General features: G+C 35.5%; 1 protein-coding gene across 3 annotated transcripts in view; it reads left to right on the top strand.

Moving 5' to 3' along the window:
* Nucleotides 1–604: 604 nt before the first annotated feature.
* usp53a (ubiquitin specific peptidase 53a) overlaps nt 605–17,866 on the top strand; it is a 45,322-nt gene continuing 28,060 nt past the window's right edge. For 2 of the 3 annotated variants that reach the window (XM_028474565.1, XM_028474563.1), the window contains exons 1-4: nt 605–946; nt 13,041–13,690; nt 16,625–16,717; nt 17,415–17,549. In XM_028474565.1, the coding sequence (XP_028330366.1) occupies nt 13,547–13,690; nt 16,625–16,717; nt 17,415–17,549 (372 nt within the window). In that variant the 5' untranslated portion in view covers nt 605–946; nt 13,041–13,546. Of the gene's footprint in view, nt 947–999; nt 1,054–13,040; nt 13,691–16,624; nt 16,718–17,414; nt 17,550–17,866 lie in introns of those variants that run through there. The other variant, XM_028474564.1, reaches the window with a different exon arrangement.

Below are 17,866 nucleotides of genomic sequence, written 5' to 3'. Positions count from 1 at the left end.
ACAATTAAATGAAAAAGTTATAAAAAATTGAACGAGGTATAGAATCTAAAAAAATAAATAGATAAAAAATAAATAGAAAATGTGAAAAAAGAAACTTATGCACTTTTGGTTGGGGTGACGATGTGTAGAATGTCTGTGTGAGAGTTTGTGTTATTTTTACATTATTTTATTTATTCATGTTTTAAATGAGTACGGTGTATATTTTACATTTTTCCTTTTTTTTTTTTTTTTTTTTTTATTACAATAAATAATCTTAAAAATGTGACATAAAATAGGAGATATTTACTTTTTCTTTTCTGTAGCCTAATTAATAAATGTGAAAATAAGATTGTGTCCCATTCGGACACTGAAAAAGCGTGAAAATTAATAATTTTCTTCATCAGAGACTTTGTAATATAGTTTTTAAGTGAGTTGTCAACTTGTTGAGAGGTAGACAGATTGCAGACATATTTTAGACATGCATGTGAGACAGGTTTGCAGCAGTGGGGCTGAAAAGAGCAGACAGCATGTGTGTGTGTGTGTGTGTGTGTGTGGCGGTGCCTGTGCTGTATACTATACAGTAGCTCAGCAGACTGACTGCAGTAAATACAGCGGTGAAGAAAGGGGCGGGGTTTCACATGTTGGCTCTGGAAACGGCTCTAATCCAGTATTTCAGGTGCCCGGGACTAGACCGAGAGAGACCAGACCACAGCACTGCCTCCTGGGAACAGGAACACACTCACACACACACACTGTAGCGGTGTGTGAGAACGGGAACACAAGGAGAGAAAGACGGAAAGAAAGCAAGCAGTGACTGTGAGGGAACTTTGGGCGTCTGGAGCCTCCACTGTCTGTGACTCTTTCACACACTCGGAGGTGTTTTCTTGTCCTTTCTGCCGTTCAAACTCAACCAAAACTCAACTTCACACCACGTTTTGAGGAGGATATAACCACGCGACAGACGCAGGTGAGTGTGTGTTTACTGTTTAATGAAACGAGCGGCTTTTTAAACTTTGTTTTTTTTTTTTTTTCCAACCTGCGCGAGGCGGAAATGTGGCTGTACCTGAAACTCAGGTAAAGCGGAAACAAGGCAGGCCTGACGTCCGGTTACCTTATAATAATAATAATAATAATAATAATAATAATAATAATAAGTACATTTAGCAATAATAACAATACTAATAATAATCATAATGTATCTCTCAAGCTACACAATTTACTCAACAGTTTATGAATCGTAGGTAAAAGCATGTATAGAGTAAATACACGTGTAAAATTACAGAAAATGCTAATGTGGTGTTAGCATGTGGCAACGAAGACAACAAAATAAAGTGCTATGCTTCGACAGGACCAAGGTTATATGTCATTACCTAATAAATTCTATAACATATTGATAAGTTTAATAATACTAATAATTACACGTATTTTTTTAAATAAATTGTATTTATTTGTTTACAACCACATTGACATTGACAACCGTGTGTATGAGGAAATGTTGAACTCTTGTTTTGAAATCAGCAACAATGTCAAAATGTTACATTCATAGTCTGAATCAAAGTCACACACTTTCGGCTTGTTTTTAAGTGTAATATATATATAAACTATCCTTTTAATACTGCCCTTTTGTTTGTAAGAAGGTTAAATTATTTTTATATTTTTATTTATATATTTTGAACATGTAAACAGAATATCATCAGAAACAAAATTGTCAATACAATTTCGCAATTCAGTTTAGATTCCCATGTAAACAGATAAATGTAAATGCTATTTATATCTTCAGTTGTATATGTTGCAACTAATTCCCCTTTGAAACATGTTTTGTTATAGATATCTACAGATTTTCTCATTTTTTTTATTGTCACTGCCATGATAAATGGTATGAAACATTGATAAGTGATTTAATTTAGTAGTTTAATACGAGTACCAATAATCACATGTATTTGTTTATTTACAATTACATTGACCACCTTGTGTATAAAGGTAATGTTGACCTCTTGTTTTGGTTGCAAACAGACAGAAACAATTGTCAAAATAGTAAATATAAGTACAAAAACAAAACAAGATAAGCTTTTTACATGCTTTTTAAGTTTTATGGAGGCTTGTTTTTAAGTGCAACTGATTCATATTATTTTTCCTTTTAATATAACCTTTTGTTTTGGAGAAAACCCATTGTAAATATTTTCAATTGTATACGTTACAACTAATTCAATTTCAATGCAACTTTATTTATATAGTGCAAATTACAATAGTCCTCTTGAAAACATGAAATTCTTAAAAAAAAAGAAAAAAAACAACATATGAACATGCATCAGCTACAGCGGGGAGAAACAACTATTATAAATATTGCACATTTGTTGATATTTTTTATGCTGTTGCTGATGTTTTTTTGTTTTTTTTCCCCTAATTTATGTATGTCCTACATTTTGCATTATTAGTTTTTATTTTTGTTCTTACTCTCTGCTCTTATATTCTGTTGCTGCAAATGTGAATTTCTAATCTGGGGATCAACAAATGTGTATTATATTTTATACTAAATCTAAACATTTCCCCAGACTTGGACTTTTCTTTGTCACTGACACTCTGCCAGGATAAATAAACCTGCAGCCCTTTGCTACGTGTCATCCCATGTTCTAGTAAGCAGCATTAGGAGCTCCTACGTGTCTTTCTGCAGGTCCTCTCATTTCGTACCCAGTGTTTTCCCCCCGTGTTTTCGTTCAGCCCCATGACGGGACCCCCTGAGCAGCCGACTTATCCACCCCTCAGCACAGTCGATGATGACGCAGTGAGATCATCATGTACACACACTCCCATTATGCTGATGTTTGCTTGCAACATCATCTCCTTAAGGACTGAGGTGGTAAAAATCCATAGGGAGGCATGCTGAAGAACCAGTTTAGACACCTTTCCACCTCTCGCGTCTTTGGCAACCATGCTGTTTGTGCTGTGTCACAATAGGTCTTTGATTGAGACAAAAGTTAGTAGTGAGGAATACCTTTATTTTGAAAGACAGGGACTGTAAAAAAGATGGAAATCAATGAGGAGGATGTTATATTTCCCTGTAGTGACTTTCATTGTGGGACCTGGAACTGAACCTCTTCCTTTGTTGTTCCCATTTCCTCTCCTGGATGCTGCACAACATAATGGGTGACTCAGGGAGGTGTGGGGGACTTGTTCAGTCAGTGTCACAGGTTTCAACACGGTGAACATGAGCTGAGAAGTGGAAAGGCTTTGAACAGGAAGCCCTCGTAGGGAGGAAATGACCTCCGCATTGTTGTCCGAATGCTTTAAACATGCCTGTGGCGTGTTGGGTCACCGGGTGGATATTAGTCGAGTCCCACTTGTTGTTTTTGGGGGGTGATGTATAGGCCAGGGTCTCGTTTTATTGCACTTTCCCATTATTGTTAAGGCTTTTTGTGTTGGGACGACAGAAAATGGTTGATTTGGACCTTTGTTTTTTTGTTTTTCATTAAATCCCCATTAATTATATTGTGAAAACAGTAGCTATTCTTCATGGGGTCTACATCTGACTACTGTATATGACAGTACCCAAATACAACAGATTAGATAGGATGTACAAACAACATTTACACAACAAAGAAAATACAACCAAAATAAAACACAATAACCAAAGCATACATAAATAATACATAATAGGGGTGTTGAAAAAAATTGTTTTGGCGATATATACAGTATATTGTTCTCATGAAGGTGTACACATTTACACATTAGTTGTTTCTTAAGTCATATATATATATATATATATATATATATATATATATAAAAAAATCGCAATAATCGCCATATACTTTAATATCGGGATATATCGTATAGCATTGTGACCGATGTATCGAGATACGAATGGTATTGCCAGATGCCAGGCAATACACACCCCTAATACATAATAACATTAACTGAAATACACACAACATAGAAACACAAAAATTAAAGTAAACTAAGGATTGATTTAAAAAAAAAAAAAAAAATCAGTGTTAATAACATGGATAGTTTGAAAATTGAAGACCAGAAGAAAGAATGTAACCTAATCTAAAGTAACTCGCAGCTGCTTTCAGCCTCGTGGCACAGGACATTAAAGAGGGCAGATACCTCAGCACTCTCCCATTGAGAAAAAACTGAAAAATGAATCCCCCATGCTGGGCGATTTACCTCACGCTCTCCTATATGTAAATTAAACTTAAGTTATATTTATTTAAATATCTTTTTGTTGAGTATACTTCTGCTCTTTTTTATTTTTGCACCTTTATTAATACTGTCTTGGCTGATTTGTTGTTGTTTGACATTTCTTTTTTCAATCTGACTCTAACTCAAGGACATGCACAAGAATTGCGTTGTACCTGTTCTTTTTTTCACATGTACATATGACAATAAACTTTATTCTATCCTATTGTAGTATATGAGACAGGTTTCTTAAAAAGTAACATGGCTGAAATCAAATATTTTCACCTGTATCCAAATATAATCACAGAGAATGGTATATTCTCGGAAAGCTTTGATTTTTGGCGCGTATATACTGTCAAGAAGATGTTTTCTGAGAACTAATGTTGTAAATAGTCAATACTAACTCTAACCTAACTTTGTGCAGTATTAATTCTTAATTAAGAATTAAGCCCACCTCACATGGTATTTAAAAAAAAATAATATATATATATATATATATATATATATATATATATATATATATATTTTATTTTTTGAACGACAAACGAATAACAAAGCATCTCAACAGAAATCTCTGTAAAATAAAAAAGGTAAATATAATGTAAATATAAATTTAGATATAATACACCTTTAACTCATTTGACAAGGGATAGGAAGAATCCTTTGCTTGTGAAGTCCTACCCCCATTCTTCACCATTAACAAATGCAAAATCCAATAAAATAAACTAAATGGGCAATACAAATAAATACTGTAATCGAGATATTAAGAAAAACAATGCAAACAAGCAAACAAAGAAAAGATGTAGAAAAGACATTCAATTGCCCTTCAATGGAAATTCAATTTTAATTGACCAATTATTTTATTTTACCCAGCCCTACACTAATAGAGTAAAGCAAAAAGCTTCCCAAAAAGTGCATCTTGTTTAGAAACTACCTTGCATAACCTCAAACACAACACAGCCTGTTACCTTACTCAGCTGTTTTTACTGCATTCATTAGGAGAATTTTTTCTTTTAGTTTTTCTCCTCAGCTTGCATCTCAAAACCACCCCAGCAGTTTTTCATGGTACAAATAGACCACAAACAGGCAAAAAAAATAAAGGTTTGAATGTGAAACAGACATTTTTCATTCACTCAGTGTTTAGACATTTAGACACATATATATATATATATTCCTAGTTACAAAAAAAGCTGTGTGAGATTAAAAAGCTAAGATTACATATGTAATACGTTTGACACTTCAAAAATAATGGGAGTTAGTTTAAAAGTACGTGTTACAAAAAAAGAAAACATCAAAAACTTTTCTAAGAAAGCCAGAAGTTTAAAATATGTTCAGTTAATACATAATATTGTAATCCACCCCTTTAATATCTTATCAGAGTCCAGGGGCAGTGGAACCCGACATCGGACAAACCACAGGATACGGCCTGGCCTGGATGGAAGGCCAGACTATTGCATTTCTAGCACAAAGACACAATCCACCATAAACAAACACTCTGTTTACTGTTTCACTCCACGGTTCAGTTTAGAGGTTTCATGTATTTAGTCACTTATTTGTGGTATGTACGAGGAAATCTGCATGCTTCGAGAGATTTCACAGAAACTTGGGCCTCTGTGGATTCCTGCTCCCGTCTTCTCACACAGACTTAGTTTAAATGACCTCTGAGTAGCGGGTTGCTCTTTTGTTTCAATGAATTATTGAAATTGTTCCTTACAGTCGACCGTTGGAGCCTCAAAGGAACACAGTTGTTGTTGTTGTTGTTGTGACCTGTAAGGTCGTAGTCTTGCTTGTTGTGTAGATATTTTTAAAGGAATCCTCCACTATTTTTTTTTTTTTTTTTTTACAAATGTGGCCTAAAACCTTTGAAATCTTCTTATTAGAAGATCTATGCCTAACAAAACACATTATTTTGCACCATTTACATTTTTTTAACTTTTAAAATTGCGACTACTTTACAGTTTCAGAGACTGTGTTCCACTGTCTTGTAATCATGTGATTGATGACGTTTTAAGGCCCATTTTCCTGTAAATATCCCATTGTTTCCTATTGGAGTGAAACTTTCAGCCTGCTTTTTAGATCATTTAGCAGCTTTTTCAGTCAAAGTGACAAACTTGTGCTGCTTTTGGTTGCTCTAAATCAGGGGTGCCAAACTCATTTTTGCTCAGGGGCCAAATTCAGTGCAGTTTGAGCTCAAGTGGGCTGCAGATTAGTTGGGGAGAAATAAAGTGCAATTTTAACAGTACTGTGCCCTAGTTTTCCTTTCCATGTATAACTGATTTATAAAGTTTATAAGACGCTGACAATATCCAAGTAATAAGAGACAGATATCAGTCCCTGCAAGATCAACACTTCAAATATCCTTGATTTTGTGACCAATTTTAGAAGAGTTTTGTGGGGAAATTGCTGGAATTCAGAAAAAATTACAATCAAGTAAGACTGCAGTCGGGTGATATAGGCACAAAAGCCCCAGCAAATATTGTCTTTTAATTAAATTGGTGTATTTGGAGGGACAAAGATAGCTACAGCCTAAATATTTGGTAATTTATGCAACAATTCATGTTTTCTCTGTCATTTTTACTTTCTCTTGTGGGCCAAATTGGTCTAAAGGGCCGTATTTTGGCCCCCGTGCCTTGAGTTTGACACAGGTACTCTAGATAATTAGGAAAAGTTAAAGATGTAAATGTAAACCTGTTTTGTTTACTGAAAGAGGATAAAACAGTTGTGACCCAAAAAAATCTGTGACCGCAGTCGTAGACAATGAAGCAGAGAAGAAGAGCTCTCCTCAGGGACCTTTACTTCCCCTTAAACAGTGTGAGGCTGACACTCTGATGGCTGAGGTTAAGTGGGTAATCACAGACTGTTGAAAAAAACACAAACCCTGAGGATGAAAGTCCTTTTCAGTCAGGGTCCTTCAACAGTCCAATAAGAAACAATGGGATGTTTACAGGCAAATGGGGGCTTGTGACATCATCAATCACGCGATTTCAGAAGGCGCAACACAGGTTCTAAAACTGTATACTAGTCCTCATTTTTAATTTTGTTAGGCATAGATCTTATAATAAGTGCATTTCAAAGGTTTTAGGTCACATTTGTAAAAACGGTGGAGAATCCCTTTAATCTAGAGTTTTCAAAAAACATGTAGCCCAGAAAGTTAGATCTGCTCTTTTACCTTACTTTTGAATTCTTGCCGCTAAGTGAGCCACATTCCTTCAGGAAATAAATGGATTGAGAAATATTTAAAAGTCTTTAAAGCAGTTAAAACATTTAGCTTCTTAAAGACATTGATATGATTTAGGAGGACTATGTGTGAACATCGATACGTCTTCATTCTCCTCTGTGTTCCTGTGACATGTTTCTATTCTCGCAATTAAAAGACATTCAATTAGTATGACTCATTTTAGCACGGACTGATTCATCAGCAACTCTTGGCTTCAGCCTATAGAGGGAATCAATCGAATCAGTCTTAATGAGGCCATCCATCAATGGATTGCTAATAGATAAATTATAGTGTCAAACTCCCCAGGCTTTTAAACCAAGTGTGCTCGCATTTTACTGATCATCAATGCTTGTCAAAGCGGGTGATGCACTCTACACTCTTTGGAAGACTGCATCAAGGTGCAGAGCTTTCACATTTTCTTCATGACAAAGGGGAAAAAGGGGCTGTGAGTCATTCCTGGATGAATCTCAGCCAGCTTTTGTATATAGAGGAGGACTGGGCTTCCTGCTGGGCAGAGAAAAAGTCAAATTACAGTACTTCTTCTGTTTATCTTATATGTGCAGCATTACAATCCAGTAGAATGGCTATTTTAATAGTTTGTCTCCAATAATTAATAATTGGGAGGATCACCCGTTCGTTTCTAAAAATTCTACTTACACTTACATGTGTATATTACATATTAAGTTGGAAATGATTGCTGAGTGCGCCCAGCCAATAGGCTTTGACTTCCTGTTTTTGAGTCTGTCAATCAAAGTGAATGCGGAACTGTGCACGGAAACAAGGCCGCGCGTCACAACAGCAAACAGGTAAACATGATTTTGGCTCTTACCTGAACCATAGACCTATATCATTGTGACCTGATACAACCTTGTTATGTTCTGCGATGCATGTGCAGAAAAGTAGAGGCGTGGCTTCTGGTAGATTGCAGAGGCAGTGGGATGAAGTGGAGCTGTTGAGGGCGGGACATCAAGATCCTCTGAGGAACTCCGGATATCAGCTTTAAGTTATGCCACCCAAATTCCTTCAATCTTTACTAGATTCCATGATGTTTAGATAAGAGTCTGCAGTTTATCTTTAGTGTTCAGTGTTTCAAGCTTAAGGCAAAAAAGGGACCATGGCTACTAGATATTTCTCATTTGATTGACCCAGACCATACCACCAAGACTTTAGGCCAGAACTATTCCACTAAAACTGCTATGAGCCTGACATATCAGCATTAATTATGAGAAGAAGACAGCCCGATGATATATATATGTCATATAGCAAAACAAAAGTCTGCTTTGAGATCCTTGTTTGTTGGCTGATCTGCTACAAGCCGTTCCTAACCCAGCTTTTGGCCGGCCTCACTTTTTTTGAAGTGTATCATTAGGAACTTATAAAGAGTAACAAATTTTATGGATGTGATTTGGATTTTTGGTCACTTTTAATTTAAAATAAATAAATAAAATGAAAGTTATTTTCCCGCACTTGCCACAAAAGTGTGATAAAATAAAAATCCATTGTGAGGTTTTTAATTTGCAGGCATAAAAGAGGGATGTCAATGTATCTACTGATTAATAGACGGTTATATGTGTAATTAAAGCTATACCCGAAATATTTTTTTAAGTAAATGGGAATAAAAAATGAAGACTGGCAACTAAGATATCAAGAAGTCCTTTATAGCAGTTTAAAAGATAAAGGTCATATATCGTTTATCTTCAATTTGTTTTTCAAAGGTACACTTTTGATTGCATAGAAAACACACAATAGAAATCCATGTTTTGGAATTAACTATAATCTATCTATTAACTATTAGAATAACATTGTGGTTAATGAAAGTTGGTCATTTTTCTTAATGCTAAAATGTAGAATTTCTGTAGCTTATTTATATTTAGGTCAATGACCTTGTGTGACACCCACATTTTCTGTCCAACTTGATTTATTTCAGTTAAAGAGGTTTAAATGCATTCAAACATACCATGAATATGCCTCTCTTATATATACACTCAATTTGAACTTTCAGAAAAAAACATGACGCTACCTATCTGTAATTTATTCTGTCCAAGTGTCAATTAAAATATCGAATAGTGTTTTGTAAACATCTTTAAAACTACTCCAAATCTATTTACATTTATTTTCTGCTTTATTTGGTATGATGGCCTAAGTGTTTTGTAGTGCTGCATAATATTTATAAGTATTTCTAGTTTTATTTTCATCAAAATATTCATGGAAACGCCCATTTTATGAAACATCACGTGGTGAAAATCCTCATACTGGTTCGTCATTGATGAATTTGTTAATTTGGTTGCTTTACTTTCCACTTAGACCCTTAGAGCATGTGATAGGGCACATTATATGTAATCATATTGATTTGACTGTTTATATATTTTGTCTGCAGATACATATGACCTATTATTTTGTTCTTGTCTCACACCAGATATCAACTGTTTCTGTTTTATCGCACCTGATAGTATAAACTTGTAATTAGCGACCCAGTCTAGCACAGAAGGGTGTGGAGAGCAGTCTTGGATTACATTAGGCGATGACGTAAAGTTGGCTTCCGAAGAACATTGCTGCCAGGCAACGGAGTGACATTCTCCTGTTAGCTTTATAAACAAAAAGGATCGTATCAAAAGACGACTGTTGTTGGCAATGATTACAAATTGTAAGTTTTTAGTTTGTTGGATTCTTTCTCATACTTTATTCAGAAAGTCAACAGAACTAAGTTTTGCAGAGTCACTCTGAGTTTTTCACACTTCTTGGTCATGTTCTTTAACCTTTTGTGGATTGCAGTTTAGCCAGTTCATTTCTTAAACACACTACAGTACATGCAGACTTCCTGATCCCTGAGAGATTTTAAGTAGTTGTTTTTTTTTTTTTTTTGCATAGAGAATTGTTCATAGCTTCACATTGTTGTGCTCCAAAAAATGCATTTAACACAGCATCATCTTTCAACTCGTCTTATCCTCCCACAGTTGGCAGCGTGTGCTTGTTCAGCTCAAACAGAAGGTTAGTGGAACATAACTGAGGTTGGCAGTTTTTCAGATGAACCAATGTAATGCAATGAAATCAGTGTGGAACCTGAAAGGCAGAGCCATATTTACTCTAGCTGTTGTCAGCAGTGTCACCATGCAAAGCCTGCAGGGCTTACCGTCAGTGGGCCATGTGACACTGTTTGCTCTGCTGGTAAATGGATGGAGTGGGACTTCTATTAAATTCTACTGAATTCTATTCCTATAAATGGTCAGGGCTGTGCATTAGGGTTCATCTTAGCCCAAACTAATTGTGCTATAATGTCATGGACAAACTCTATTAGAGTTAATAAGAGTGTTAATGTTGTTTTTCTTTCTTTTGAATGAAATAAATGTGACATACAGTAGATTTAAATTTTGTTATACATAGGGATGGGCAGTACATTGAGATTCAATCCTCGATCTTGAAAAAAGTCCATGTATCGGCCCGATATATTGGTCGACCGCTAATTTAAGTATTGTGTTTTTCTTTTGTTTATTTCTCTGTTAATTTGTGTTTTTGTTGTAGTTTTGTGTATTTATTGCTGTCATTTTGTGCATTTACTTTTGGGGCCGCTAGTTGCCCATGTTTGTGATACATGCACAAGTTATTTTTTTATACCAATCTTAAAGCACCGGGATGTTATTTATTTAACCTGTGTGGTGTTTTTGCATCAGCAAATTTAACCCAGAATTCTCTCTCTGGCAAGAAAGCCTTTATTTGAATTAAAATGATTGATTGTATATCGCCATTTTTAGAGAAAAATATGTTCTATTTAGTATTTCTACATGCATTCTCATTGGTGAAGGTGGGTTTTACATTTGCATCAAATGGTTTCCCACTTCAGCCTCAAAACAAATCCACAAACTCTGGCGTTTGCTTGGGGGAATTCAGTCGCTATGGTTGCAAGTGTCTAGGGGCGTGAGCATTCGGAGCTTGTTAGGCTGAACTGTGCATTTTTGACGGCGCTACACTTAAATACTAAACCGTAAGGTTAAACTAAACATGTTTACAGCCTTGTCCTCCACATGGGATTCCAAAAATACCTGAATGGTGTAGAAGTTGTTCAACAGGTCTGAGCTGAAACTCTTTGTGGCACCAGAGTCTGGCACAAGTGGGGAGTTTCATTGTGCAGCAATGTAGGGCAGTTTATTTTGTCTTTAATCTGATCAACAATATGTTTAGGGTTTGTTATTCTTAGGTTTCAGGGGATGAAATAGGGTGTTGCATCCCTCCTGAGGTTTTTCAGTGCGAGAGTGACTCTGTTCTATTGTTAACACTCTTAAAGAAGTCCTTAGAAAGTCTTTTTTTCTTTCTAGTATTATATGATGGGTGAGGACAATCCTAATAAGCATATCAAAATATAAATATAATATGTATATTAACACTTTATTTGGCAAAAATATGCATTGGCATCCACTGCCTTAATCAACATTGTCATCTAATCTTCAAATCTCTTCAGTGTCTGTTTACTTGTCATTATTGCACATGCTATTATTATTACTGCAGGAGCTGCTGTTGTTCAGTGTTATTGGAGCTTTTAGGAACTGGACTACACCATTATAGTAGAGAGCTCTGATATTCAGCTCATGTTAGAAATAATTCATTTTTGGTTTTACGTTCTTCGGAAACTCACTGGAAAACTCTAAAGTCTAAAGTAACTGATTTAATATTTAGTTCATAGTTTTTTAAATATATCTGTATTGTATTTGTATTATTATTATTATACTGTGGTGTGTGCATTTGCATTTAATCCTTATTCATTATGTACATTTTCTTTTTCCATTTCTTAATTTTTTTTGTTTAGTGTTTCTTCTTTTCATTTATAATATTTCTCATGCCTCTATAAACAAAGTAATTTTTTTGACTAGTTTTGTGTATATGGTTGTCCTAGGTAATTTTGTTGTTCTTTTGTGTATTTTTCAGTAATTATAGATGTCTTTCTGGGTTGTTTGGTGTGATCTTTTGGTATGCACAGTATGTTTGTGGATTTTTGTTCTTTTGTGTATTTCTCCATTTGTTTGTTTTTTTTTTTTTTTTTTTTTTGTGTATTTTTGTTGTTCCATTGTTTATTTTTTGTATTTATTTGTATATTTGTATTATTATTATTCTACTGTAATGTGTGCATTTGTATTTAATCCTTTTTTAATTAATTGTATTTTTTTTGTTTTTTTTGTTTAGTGTTTCTTCTTTTTATTTATAATATTTCTCAAGCCCCTGGAACAAAGTATTTCTCATTCTGACTCTGAATACCAGTATGTTTTTTTTCTTCTAAGTCTAATATGCTCTCCCTCTCTTTTTTTGGAGTTCTATTCTGATTTTTATTCTATTATATGGCTATGATGTTAATGTGCAACCTGAGTTCAGGCTCCATTTAGTTTCACTCACCTATTGAACAAAGGGTATTTATAAGTAAATTTTTAAGCTGTGGCAATGAGTTTCACTATTTGTTGCAAGAAAATACACTATTTGTATTTGTAGCAAGAGAATGATGTGGAAAAATAAAACACACGTGCATTCTCCCATTTTATAATGACAAGACTGTGGAATACAAGTAGAAACTTGTAAGTCTACAAGAAGAACTACCATTAAAAAAATATATATATATATATGGAAAAAAAAGCCATGAAAGTTTAATCCAGTCTCACTCTTTTTTTTTTTTTTTCCATTTCCACAGATCTATTTTTACCATTCTGCCTGGATTGTATCATTGTGTTGGTGATTCGCTCCAGCTGAATGTCCCCAAGAGCATCCGGACATGACTGTAAACGACTCACCGAAGCAAATGTAACGTTTTTTTTTTCCATCAATGCTCCAAAGATGACTGAGACATCTTCCTCCGTGGTTAATGTGATTAGAGCCCTGATTATCAAAGTTTTCCCCCAACAAAGACTTGGATTGTGATCCTTAGTTTATCCCAAGTTTCTGTTTTTTTTTGTTTTTTTTTTTTTTCTTCCCCTCTTTGGAAAGGCAAGGTCATAGCGGAAACCGAAAAGGCTACTTTTTTTTTTAATCTGTAATCTGCAGAAATGGACTAGTCGCCCATGTGCAGCAGGGCATCATCTGCAGCTTGTGGAATAACTTAGCCTCGGACTGTTGGGAGTCACTCCTACAGAGGCCCAGGGATATTTCCTATCATCTGAATTTCCCACCTGTCTATCAAAGGCCAAACTCTAATATCCAATGGCATTGGCCAGTTTCTTCAGGAAGCCAGGGGGCAAACTGGGGAAATCTTACCTTGCGGGGAGCATGATGTCTCTGGCCCCGACTAAAGGACTGCTGAACGAGCCGGGCCAGAACAGCTGCTTCCTCAACAGTGCTGTGCAGGTAAGGCTACTAATCTATTCCCTGCTGAGTCAAAATGTTCCCTCCTGTTTTCACCAACATAATATTCATATTCTCTCCCTAAATATTCTGATGAGGGTTGTAGTACACTGGAGTCTATCAGCGAACAGCTCACTATAGTCTATTTCAGGGCCAATTTAGAGACTTTGGCTGTGTTCAAAATGGCGTACCGTACTTGTGTACTACTCATACTAAGTGTAACGTCTATATTAGTATGTAGTGTATTCACATTAGATGGGATGGAAAGATTGAGTATGCGAGAAATACCTGATTATATACACTTGTCATACTCAACCGCCCCATGATGCATTGCGAGCGAAACGTAAAATCATCTAAGCAAGCTGCTTCTCTCGTCTCCTTTTTCGGCATGTACAAAAAAAAAAAAAAGAATAACAAAACTTCTGTGAATGCAACCATGTCGGAAATAAACTGAATAAATAAATAAACAAATAAATAAATAAATAAAAATCTTTGAACCGACTTCAAGCTAAAATTCAACCATCCACTTTTCAAAACAAAAGCATACCTTCTTGTCTTCCATTAGTTTTGTAATGTTTTGTAAATAGGGCTCTTGTTTTGAAGTTAACTGGAAGTTTGGTCAGTAGCACAATGGCAAGTCTCCGAAAATCTCTGAAATGTCGGCATAAAATGTGTTTCTGTGAGTTTTATGGATCAAATGACCACATGTTGATATTATACTTGGTCATTTTGTCACTTAAAATGTTTTCAGAACTTTCAAAGGTGGTGAATCAATGGACATATTTAGTCTCAGTGTGCTACAGGTTTTTGTCGTTGTAGGTTCGAAATGAATCTTGGGAAACTTGGAACTGAAGTATACTTCAGTGGGAATGGTCACCAACCTAATCCTCCTAACCATACTTATAGTATATAGTAGACAGTAGACAGTATAAACTAATTGAGTTTATAAAACGGAGTATGACAAGCACACAGCTGTTGACTTTGAATAAGATCCAAACCGCATCTTTCATATTTGGTTAGATCTCGATACTCAGAAGATTCCCACTAGCTTGCTGGTGTAAGAATCACTGTTTTATCCATGAAGCTGACTTCAATGACCTAGCCCAGCCTAATGGGGAATTATATGTGGAACAATCAAAGCACAGTCTCTCTCTGAGTCTGCTTGTCTGAAAGTACTTGAATGTTGTTTTGCACCAGAGGGTTACCAGCAGTGTGGTTAGTTAGTTCTTCAAGCCATCAGTCTCACAGGGAAGTCATTTGTGGGAGATGCTGAGTCAGTGGGTGAGACAAAAGATGATCGCACCCCTCGGCTTTAGTTTCTGTGGCTAAGTCGCGCTGCTTACTCATCTTGGCTGTCCTTGACCTTGCAGAATTTAGCTGAATGCTTCAATGTCCACATTTTTAAGATGTTCACATTGTTGAAGTTGCTAGATTTACAATTCTTGTCAGTAACCTAAACTATTTGAGGACTTTTTTCTGGTTTGATACATCGGTCAATGACATCACTGCATGATATTTCTTAAAATGGGCATCATCGGGCAAGGTTTACAATGAATGTCATGATTAAAATAAATATAGAAATATTTATACAGGACTGTAATATAACTAAAATAAGGCAGGAAATACATTTCAATAGATTTGGAGTAATTTCAAAGAAGCCATGGCCAGATAGTCGCACCACCTGATATTATTTTAACACTTTGAATACAGAAGTAATTTAGTAAGTGCAATTTAAAGAAAAAAAAAAAAAAAAATCAAAGTGAGTGCATATATACCGTAAGGCTGGGTGATATATCGATATTTTTGATATAACAAGCTTTCTCTTTTGACGAAAATTATAATATTGTCTTATTTTGTATTAAAATACTTGCTTTAGGAGTTGCTGCCTTTATTACTTCCCAGAACAGCATGAAAAGCTCAGTTAGATGGATTTCTGAGGGTGTTACTATTGCAACAACACATCATCAGTAGGGTAAAACTAACCTGTCCCATAACAAGCCACACTACAGAACTCTCACATGTGCTGTCCCTTAGAGGAGAAAATGCCTTAAGTGTCACATTGTGCAGCTGCTTGTTAATTATTGTGCATGTGTGGAATTTTTCATCAGAAAATTTTACTCAGAATTGTCTTTTCATGTCAGACTTAATTTGAATTAAAATTATTGAGATTTATATTGTATATCGCCATTTTGAGAAAAAATATCGAGATATGAGTTTTGGTCCATATTGCCCAGCCTAATATATTTTTTTATTAATTTAAACCTTTTTTATCTAAAATAAATGCAGTTGGACAGAATATCCCACTATGTCAACTAAGGGTGTAAGGAAAAAAATGATCCGGCGATATATTGCGATATTGCGCGATTATTGTATCGATCCAAAAAATGTCCAGATTGATTTTTTTAATCATTTAATTGCGCTAACATATGGATAGCACATAAACGCCCAGTCACTAGGTGTCAGAGAACCACATCAGACCTTGTTAAACAACCTCACTCCTCAATGCATTTTAACTTGGAAGTTGATTGCACTTTATTTTCATAAAACATACTGGGCACCCTAATAGACGTATGTGGTTACCCTTTTAAGAACTTAACAAATTCAGAATCTGTTGAAGAAGCAAAAATGAAACTTATTTGAAAAATGTAATTTCACAGTTTGATAAACATACCACTTGTTTTTGATATTGGTACATGAATTACAATTAGTAGTTACCATTTACTTGTTCTTGCAAGTTTAAAAAATTTCAATGAATTGTATTTCATACCCTTTTGCACTTGCAAAGGTGACATTTGTAATTATTGTATTGCTTAGTATTGGGAAATGTGAACTTGGTACACAAGTTCAGATAATGACATGCTTCAAAGAGCTACATGTAGCTAGGATTGCTAACGAGTGTTGAGGATCGATGCTAATCCAGTATTTGTCCGTGTGTAGGTATTGTGGCATCTGGACATCTTTAGACGCAGCTTGAGGCAACTACCTGGACACTTCTGCCAGGGAGAGTCGTGCATTTTCTGTGCATTAAAGGTAAGCTGCAGGATTTCTACCACCTAATATTTGCTCAAAGAGCTCACTTGCTTTAAACCAGTGGTTCACGACCATTTTTATATCACAAATTTCTGGCCACCCGAGAGACATTTTTTCTTTCGAATTTGTTTTTTCATCAACTTTTATTATACTGTGTTACAAATATTGAGTAGCTAGGAATAGTGCACATGATTGGTTATATTCAAGAAAGTGAAAGTATAGGCCCGGGGGCCAAATCCGGCCCTTTAAAACATTCTCACCATTTTTAAAAAGAATTAGAGAAAAACCTCACACATTTAAAAAATGTTTAACATGTGTTTGAAACTCATTTTTCAACAGTTTGTGAATGGAGAGAGAATCTTGCTGTGATTACACATTATTAAATGTGAAAATTGATTTTTCCGATTTATTTATTGTTTCAAAATCCCCCTCAAATAAATAATCCAATTTCGATTGAAGTAATTTCCCCCTGGGATATTTCTGCTTCTGATTTCATATCGATCAATCGTGTAGCCTCAATAGATCCAGATCATTTTAATTAATAATTACTAGACTTTTCAACCTTAGGGTCACGACCCCAAGGTTGTAAAACCCTGCTTTAAACTAATAGGAACATGTAAAATGTCAGTGCATGCATTGCATCTTTGAAGCTCAGTAATGTAACGTGCATTTTGTAAATTTTTCTTCCTTTCTACAGGGCATTTTCTCTCAGTTCCAACAGAGCCGAGAACGCGCACTGCCCTCTGACAACCTGCGTCACGCCTTGGCAGAGACCTTTAAGGACGAGCAGCGCTTCCAGCTGGGCTTCATGGATGACGCTGCGGAGTGCTTTGTAAGTTCCCGTGGCAACTCTCGCGTCTAAAGAGACAGTGAGTGGGGATATTGAAAAGAATGTGTGTTTATTTTATGCTGGTTTTTACCTCATAGTTTCGGGCAGGGCACTGCAACAAGCTCTTTCGCGAGGTCACTAAAATATCCTCTCGTCTTTTCCTTCCCCTCTCATCAAAACCCTTTTCTGCATTGGTGTTAAATATCATGGTGACAGTTTCTGTGTTTTGTTCTTCTGCAACACATTTCCAAATCCTGTGCTTTGTCATCACGGTCAGTTTGATTGATTAACATGTCATCTTCTACATTTAGCCCAAAGAA

The sequence above is a fragment of the Gouania willdenowi genome, chromosome 18 (assembly GCF_900634775.1).
Source record: "Gouania willdenowi chromosome 18, fGouWil2.1, whole genome shotgun sequence".
Lineage (NCBI taxonomy): Eukaryota > Metazoa > Chordata > Actinopteri > Blenniiformes > Gobiesocidae > Gouania > Gouania willdenowi.
This window is presented reverse-complemented; position numbering and strand designations above follow the sequence as displayed.